This window comes from Cheilinus undulatus, linkage group 23 (genome assembly GCF_018320785.1).
Source record: "Cheilinus undulatus linkage group 23, ASM1832078v1, whole genome shotgun sequence".
Classification (NCBI taxonomy): domain Eukaryota; kingdom Metazoa; phylum Chordata; class Actinopteri; order Labriformes; family Labridae; genus Cheilinus; species Cheilinus undulatus.
This window is the reverse complement of record NC_054887.1, coordinates 1,519,853-1,527,966: the sequence shown is the minus strand read 5'-3', so window position 1 is coordinate 1,527,966 and position 8,114 is coordinate 1,519,853. Positions and strand designations below refer to the sequence as shown.

The following is an 8,114-nucleotide window of genomic DNA, read 5'->3' as shown; positions in this document are numbered from 1 at the left end:
ATCCGGCCTGTGGCCCTTTACTGTATCTCTCTCCCCACTCTCTTCTCTGTTTCCCAGTCTCCATTGTCCTCCTCTAAATAAAGGCCCAAAAATAAATATTAAAAAAAAAGTATTTTTGTCTTTTAACGTTTTATCCACACGGAAACAGGGAGGCCGTTGACGCTACTTTTTGAAACCCAGAGTGAACAAATCTACTGAGCTACATAGCTACTGAGCTTATTATCTTCTTCTCTCTTTTGGTACATTTACATGGAAGTATTACAGCGCCACTTACAGGCTTGGCATATACACTACAGCATTTTCAGTTGCTTTCAGTGGTTCTGTGCTTACGCTGACATTTCCGGAAAACTTTTTCAGAATAAAACAGAAATATATTGTTTTTGTCTCTGTGTGGACAAGGACTAAGGGCTCACTAACTTTTTCCAGCAGCACTGTAAATGTTTAACAGCTGTGTGTTCAATACAGACATCAAATATTACAGATTTTTGTGTGGGATTAGGTTAAGCTCAGTGTGTTTGTCTGTGCTTGTGACTTAGATGTGATCAGATCATGTTTGATGACCTGTTGATGCAAAGAAATTGATAATTGTAAAGGGTTCACATGCTTTTTCCTGGAGCTGTATATTCATTAAAATATTTTCTTTGGCCTTTTGGTCCCTTTATTTGAAAGTACTAGAATAAGAAGTCAGGGGAAAAGTGGGGAATAACAAGTGGTAAAGGAGTGTAATAAGGGGGGCCTTTGCGGGTCATGCCCCCCTTAATGAACCACTGTGCCCTATTTCTTATTTTAGGTTTTAGATGAAATGTTTTTTAGTTGAGTGACATTTTAGTCATTTTTGACCTTTTTAGTAGTGTTGTACTCAAGACCACACTATCCAGGACCAAGACTTGCCCGAGACCAGAGTGCACTGAGACCAGAGTGCACCAAGACTAAGACTTGCCCAAGACCAGAGTGCACTGGGACCAAGACTTGCCCAAGACCAAGACAAGACCAAGACTTCTGGGAGTCGAGACCAAGTCAAGGTCGGGACCGAGATAAGACTTTTGGGGGTCGAGAACGAGTCAAGACCGAGTCGAGTCTAGACCAAGACCTTTGGGGGTCATGACAGAGTCAAGACCGAGATGGAGACAAGACCTCCAGCTCCTTTAAAGTTAGTTTATGTTTAAATAATCTGATTGCTTTGGTTCCATGTTTTGGTTTAATGATGCTTGAAGTTGATTTAAAAATGTGCTAAAGCGTGCATAGCAGCGTATGCATGTGACGACAGATGAAAACGAGGAAAAATTAAAAAATCAGACGTGTTTTCAGCGCAGTATGCCACAGGCTCCGCACTCACAGCTGGTGATGTGTTTGTAGGCGTAACGTCGCTCACTGAGGTCAGAGCACTGCAGGGTCACTGATCTCCTCTCTGAACTCTGCTCCTGACAGCATCGCCACTTATGCTCCATCTGCACATCGCCGTGCAACACAACCCTGCTGTAGGGAACCGAGGGGCAGGGGGAGTGGGAGGAGGACAGGAAACGGAGAGAATGAAGAGAGCGAAGTATTCTTTAACATAAATAAAAACCTGTTAAAGTATCCAAATTCACACCAATCGGTATCAGGTTTGTTCTGACCTGGGCTGAGACACACACTGGCCTTGACACACAGGCATCTGCATGATGGTGGTACAGTTGTCTATGGTGATGTTGATGCTGGTCACCTTCGGAGCACAGCTCTGGTCACCTGAAGTCAAAAGAGAGTATATATATGAGAAAGAAACAACCATATACCGTATAGAGATGTTTGTCTCAGACTTTAAGTTTTAAGTTTTGAATGCAGGATTTCATTGGCAGGGATGGTAGATGGATGGATGGATCTTATTAGCTCTGATTATTTTCTGGACTTTAGAGTAAAAAATGACAGGAAATAAAACAGAGAAATTCATCAGTTCTAAATGACTGTCATCTTACTACTTTAATTGATGCGTGTCTGTGTTGAATTGCACGCCACACCATTGCTCCAGTTGTCCTTGACTCCTCTAAGAAGAATTTTTTGGTGTACTGGTTCAAAACTGATGCCATAAAAATTCATAAATATGGACAGATTTTCAATAAAAGCCTAAAATGTCATCAGGGATTTCCCCTGTGTCATGTTATTGCATCTTAGTGCCAACAGAGGGCACCAGAGTAATATGCAAAGTGTGGCAGAACTGAGAAAGCTGGCGCAGGATTGAGACTTTGGTGATTCCTTCTGTGGTATAAATGAAGACAGGATACAGCAGAGGCTGCTGTCGGAGAGAGAGAGACACCGTGATTAACCTAAAATGCTACAGATGCGGTGGAGAAAACAGCTCGGCCAAAGACCGCAGGTTTACCAATGAAAAATGTCACAACTGTTAAAAATGGGACCCAAAAAAGCCAGCAGAAACAAAACAGGGGGGTAAAGAAAATACTACTTTTTTGCCCCTTTTCACCATTTTTTTGCCACGTTTCATCCACTTAAGCTACCATTTGCCATTAAATACCACCTTTTTCCTACTTTTTATGGCCATTTTTGCCACTCTTGACTGCTTTTTGCCCATTTTAGTTACTTTGCTCTATTGTTCTTGCTATGTTTTTGCCACTTTTGGACCATGTTTTACTACCACAGTTTAAGAGTGAGAAAAAGAAGAATGAAAAGAGAGCTAATTTTATACAAGAGGAAGAGGGAGATAGAGAATGGGGAAGTTGTCACTCGGCCTTAAAGAAGGTGACATGACAACGTCCAGTCTGGATGAGGAAATGGTCATTCATATAAAAGAACCAATCAGAAAAGAGCTAAAAGTCAATGGGAAAACGTAACATTTGAAGAGGACAGGCTGTGGATACACTACAATCTCTATGAGGGCATTTTAAGTTATTCCATGATAGCCAAAAAAAAAAAAAACGCTTGCTCAGTTCGGGATTAAGCTCCGGACATATGGTGGCCATAGAGGGCCAGTTTTAAGAACAGCTAAACTGACAGTGGAATATGGAAGCATCACAAAGATGTTAGTTGTAGTGGTAGTGAAAGTCTCAGGAAGTTAACTCACATGTAAAGCAGCAGTGTTGGTCATCCCAAATTCTGTCCTGCTGTGGAATAAATTACAATGCTCAAAGTTATTTTTGTTGCATTATGTTGAAAATGCCACATCTTCTCTTTAAACACCTAAAACACTTCATGGTCTGTTCCACTTTCTAACCAAGAGGAAAGGTATCCTACTTAACCCTTAGAGCTCACGGCTATTATTTTACCATCATGTCTCGTCTGGACTTTTGTCTTAAAAAGCTTGTAAAACATCGACCCTGTCATGCTCTGTGCATCCTTTTTTCAGGACAAACTGGGCATTAAGAACATACAGTGGTTAACAAATGTATTAGACCAGCTGTCATATCTGTCTCAGAGACCATCCAGCATCATGAAGTGCTTTAATGCGGACTCTTTCATTTTCAGTGAGCCCTCCACGTTTTACCATTTTGAACAGGAATGAGGAATTTCAAACTGAATTCACCCAAATTTGAGCCGGCTCACTGGGCTTCTCTGAGAAGTCAGAAATGAATCAAACATAACATTCAACCACTAAAACTCATTTTTCTCTTCAGGAATGACAGTAAATAACTATAATTTGACACATTAATCAAGAAATATTAATGTACTTTACTATTTTTTTCAGTTTTTTTGTAAATCAGTAAATTTTAAAATTCATGGATAACAATAATAATTCTATTTTAGCATTAAAAATATCATTTGGGTTAAAGAGCTTCTACATATTGGTGTATTAACCATTGCAGAAACATAAAAATGATTTTGGTAATTACCAATGCTGTTAATTTAGGACAGCTGTGGCAGAAACCTTACTTTGGTTAGGGTTAGGATGGTCTAATACATTTGTTAAGCTCTGTATCTACTACAGTAATGTCACTTGAATTTTTAAAAAGTATCAGACTCTAAAGACGAAAAAACCCCAAAACAAATCTGAATTTAAAACTCAGATTTTTATTTATAACACCCAGAAAACATCAGTGACTGAGCCTTTTCTTCACACAGACTTGTTCTCCATTTTTTGGGGACACAACAGTGAAAAAAAGAAACATTTTGTGACTAACAGTTTTCAAAATATGTACATATATACAAGGAAAGGTCCATGCACTTTTTTGCAGTTGCTTCATTTGTGCCATTCCTCAAAGCAGTAGAGACGTAACTGGTCGACTGCAACTCCCACAATGCATTGCAGTAAACAAAATAGTGATGGCCTGGGCAAAAAGCTGAAGTGAGTGAACGAAAATTGATTAAAAATGGATAAAAAGACACTTATCATCAGATCTAACAATGTTGATTCAATCTGTAAAGACCCCGAAAAGTCAATGAAGTTCTGGGCTCGCTAAAACGGCGCACTTTAGGGCTACGGAGACATCGAGGGTAGCAAATGATCGAAAAGAAAGTAAGCTTTCAGAGGAAAAAAAGATTGTCTACGACTTATGGTTCGAAAGTTATTAATGTTTTTATAAACTTGTCACTTCTTTTTATTGACGACTACACCGTTCTCAGAGACCCCAGAAAGTCAGCCAAGTTCAGGACTCACTAGAAAATATTCTGTAAGAGCTACAAATGCATGGAGGACATGATTAGAAAGGCACAACAGAGAGCTTTCAGATAAAAAAAAACAATGAAGTGTCTATGACTCAAGGTTTAAACGTTGCCAAGTGATTTATAAAGAGATGTGCCTGCAACACGGATCTGTGCTGTGTGAGCTCTAAGGGTTAAAAAACATCCATAGCTGCTATAAATCTTGGGATTTTAAAAGTAATAAGTGCAATATTGTGCTAAGACTGTTGATGGAAGAGAAAAGCTGTTGAGTACCTCTTGACAGTTTTCTGTGGGGCAGACTTTAGTCTCAGTCTGAACGCCATCTTTGTTACAGAGGAATGACATGCAGGGATGGGCAGCATCCTTCCATCTGTCTCCCATCTGTAAACACAGTACAGATATTCATCATGTATATAAATGATTAAATAACTACTAACTAACAGTTTAAATTCAGTTTTCCTCTAAGCTGAGAGACTCTAAGTCCACAATAACAAACCTTATACGTTTTCCCATTATATATGCATGTCTTCTCCACTGAAATATAAAACAGGAAGTTAGTAATCTCAAAACTCATGAGTTAAGTTTTAAACAGATAAAAATGTCATATTTTCTACTCTATAATCATTATGGACAATTATAAAGCACTACTGCTTACAACAGGCTAGATCTCCACAGCAAGAGGTGTTAACCAGTTCAGCATCAGGGCCACAGGTCGGAGGCGGTTCCAGAGGTTTTAGAAAACATTCCTCTGTCCGGGTCTGGTTGTTACATGTGCACAGGTGACAGCCAGACTGCCACACCTCACCTGGCTAGGAGGCAGGAAAGGAAATGAAAAAAGTTCTGCACATATTCTCAAACTATTCTGAATATTACTTTATCAACTGAGATGAAGTCTAGACACCAGAGGGATCCCAACTAAAATTCTCACATTAAACCAGAGGTTCTCAAACTTTTCAGCCTGTGACTCCAAAAAGAAGAGCTTTCTGGGACCCAGCCAAACTGGAGAGCCTATGTGGGTCAGGAACATCACGGGCCATTGTAAAGTTAAGCTATGATAACCATATTTTATTTATTTACCTAAATAATTAACTCTTATTAAAGCAACAAGAATCCTTTTTTATTAATTTTACCATATTATATATCTGTACTTAAAATGTAAATCCAGTTTCTTAAAACAGAATTCGAACGGGGCAAAAATGGGTAAAAAAAATAAATAAAAAATTGGTGAAAATGGTAGTGAAATTGGATTTTAAAAGTAGCAGAATGTGACTAATACTGGCATAAACTGGATTCAAGTGACACAATATATGCCATAATGGGTTAAAGTGACAAAAACAGGGTTAAAAATGGCAATATTGGCTTTAAAGTTGTAGAAATGGTGGTGAAATTGCATTTAAAGTTGACAAAAAATGGGTTTAAAGTGGTGAAAATATTTTTAAAGTGTCAAAAATTGGTGGGAAAAACTGATAAAACTGGTTGAAATGTGACAAAGTTGGTGTAAAGTGGCAAAAAAGTGAAAAAAATTGCTCAAAATGATCACAAGTGGTAAATGATGGTGGCAGAATTGGGTGGGAAAAGTGGTTAAAAAGTGGCACATATAAATACTTTCAAGAGAAGAACCCAAAAATAGTTTGGCATACTATACAGTTTTAAAATGAGGAAATTTGATGCCAGGACACGAGCACCAATGCTACTGATGACACACAAATGCACTGACATAGTCAAAAAATCCCCACCGGGGTAGGCCCCTGCTCTGGGTTTATCAGGGGCCATTCTCTGGGTTTATCAGGAGCCATTCTCTGGGTTTGTCAGGAGCCATTCTCTGGGTTTATCAGGGGCCATTCTCTGGGTTTATCAGGAGCCATTCTCTGGGTTTGTCAGGAGCCATTCTCTGGGTTTGTCAGGAGCCATTCTCTGGGTTTATCAGGGGCCATTCTCTGGGTTTATCAGGGGCCATTCTCTGGGTTTGTCAGGAGCCATTCTCTGGGTTTGTCAGGAGCCATTCTCTGGGTTTGTCAGGAGCCATTCTCTGGGTTTATCAGGGGCCATTCTCTGGGTTTATCAGGAGCCATTCTCTGGGTTTGTCAGGAGCCATTCTCTGGGTTTGTCAGGAGCCATTCTCTGGGTTTATCAGGGGCCATTCTCTGGGTTTATCAGGAGCCATTCTCTGGGTTTGTCAGGAGCCATTCTCTGGGTTTGTCAGGGTCCATTCTCTGGGTTTATCAGGGGCCATTCTCTGGGTTTATCAGGAGCCATTCTCTGGGTTTGTCAGGAGCCATTCTCTGGGTTTATCAGGGGCCATTCTCTGGGTTTATCAGGGGCCATTCTCTGGGTTTATCAGGGTCCATTCTCTGGGTTTATCAGGGTCCATTCTCTGGGTTTATCAGGGGCCATTCTCTGGGTTTATCAGGAGCCATTCTCTGGGTTTGTCAGGAGCCATTCTCTGGGTTTATCAGGGGCCATTCTCTGGGTTTATCAGGGTCCATTCTCTGGGTTTGTCAGGAGCCATTCTCTGGGTTTATCAGGGGCCATTCTCTGGGTTTATCAGGGGCCATTCTCTGGGTTTATCAGGGGCCATTCTCTGGGTTTGTCAGGAGCCATTCTCTGGGTTTATCAGGGGCCATTCTCTGGGTTTATCAGGGGCCATTCTCTGGGTTTATCAGGGGCCATTCTCTGGGTTTATCAGGGGCCATTCTCTGGGTTTATCAGGGGCCATTCTCTGGGTTTATCAGGGGCCATTCTCTGGGTTTATCAGGGTCCATTCTCTGGGTTTATCAGGGGCCATTCTCTGGGTTTATCAGGGGCCATTCTCTGGGTTTATCAGGGGCCATTCTCTGGGTTTGTCAGGTGCCATTCTCTGGGTTTATCAGGGCCATTATCTGTGTTTTTAAGTGGGCCATTCTCTGGTTTTATCAGGGGCCATTCTCTGGGTTTATCAGGGGCCATTCTCTGGGTTTATCAGGGGCCATTCTCTGGGTTTATCAGGGGCCATTCTCTGGGTTTATCAGGGGCCATTCTCTGGGTTTATCAGGAGCCATTCTCTGGGTTTGTCTGGGGCCATTCTCTGGGTTTATCAGGAGCCATTCTCTGGGTTTGTCTGGGGCCATTCTCCGGGTTTATCAGGGGCCATTCTCTGGGTTTATCAGGGTCCATTCTCTGGGTTTGACAGGGGCCCAGCCAAATCTGTGGGCAGGTCTGTGTTCAGACTTATTTTTACAGATTTTTCAAACATTTCTTTGATTTTAGCAAAAATCTCACCAATTGCCCATCAACATCAAACTTATTTCATGCATCTATGATCCTAAAAATTGGTGACATATACAGTCTGGAACCACTGAAACATCATCTGGTGACCCCTTCTCAGAGTTTGGTGACCCCCACGTTGAGAACCACAGCTACCTACCAGTCTGGGCTCACCGAGTGGTCCTTTGCAATCTAATGAAGAAGAAAACAACAAATAGGTTAATACTAGCTATGAAGGCATGTGTAAATGGATGTCTTTAAAGTATACTTTTACTTTAGTTAGA

At 40.9% G+C, this 8,114-nt stretch overlaps 1 protein-coding gene across 3 annotated transcripts in view; it reads right to left on the bottom strand.

Annotated features, from left to right (window-relative positions):
• Window positions 1-895: 895 nt before the first annotated feature.
• Window positions 896-8,114, bottom strand: part of LOC121505528 (mucin-2-like) — a 40,790-nt gene continuing 33,571 nt past the window's right edge. For 2 of the 3 annotated variants that reach the window (XM_041780932.1, XM_041780934.1), the window contains exons 38-44: window positions 7,991-8,022; window positions 5,243-5,396; window positions 5,084-5,121; window positions 4,861-4,968; window positions 3,053-3,092; window positions 1,617-1,725; window positions 896-1,476 (exon numbers count right to left, since the gene is read on the bottom strand). In XM_041780932.1, coding sequence (XP_041636866.1) covers window positions 1,305-1,476; window positions 1,617-1,725; window positions 3,053-3,092; window positions 4,861-4,968; window positions 5,084-5,121; window positions 5,243-5,396; window positions 7,991-8,022 — 653 coding nt within the window. In that variant the 3' untranslated portion in view covers window positions 896-1,304. The remainder of the gene's footprint in view (window positions 1,477-1,616; window positions 1,726-3,052; window positions 3,093-4,860; window positions 4,969-5,083; window positions 5,122-5,242; window positions 5,397-7,990; window positions 8,023-8,114) is intronic. The other variant, XM_041780933.1, reaches the window with a different exon arrangement.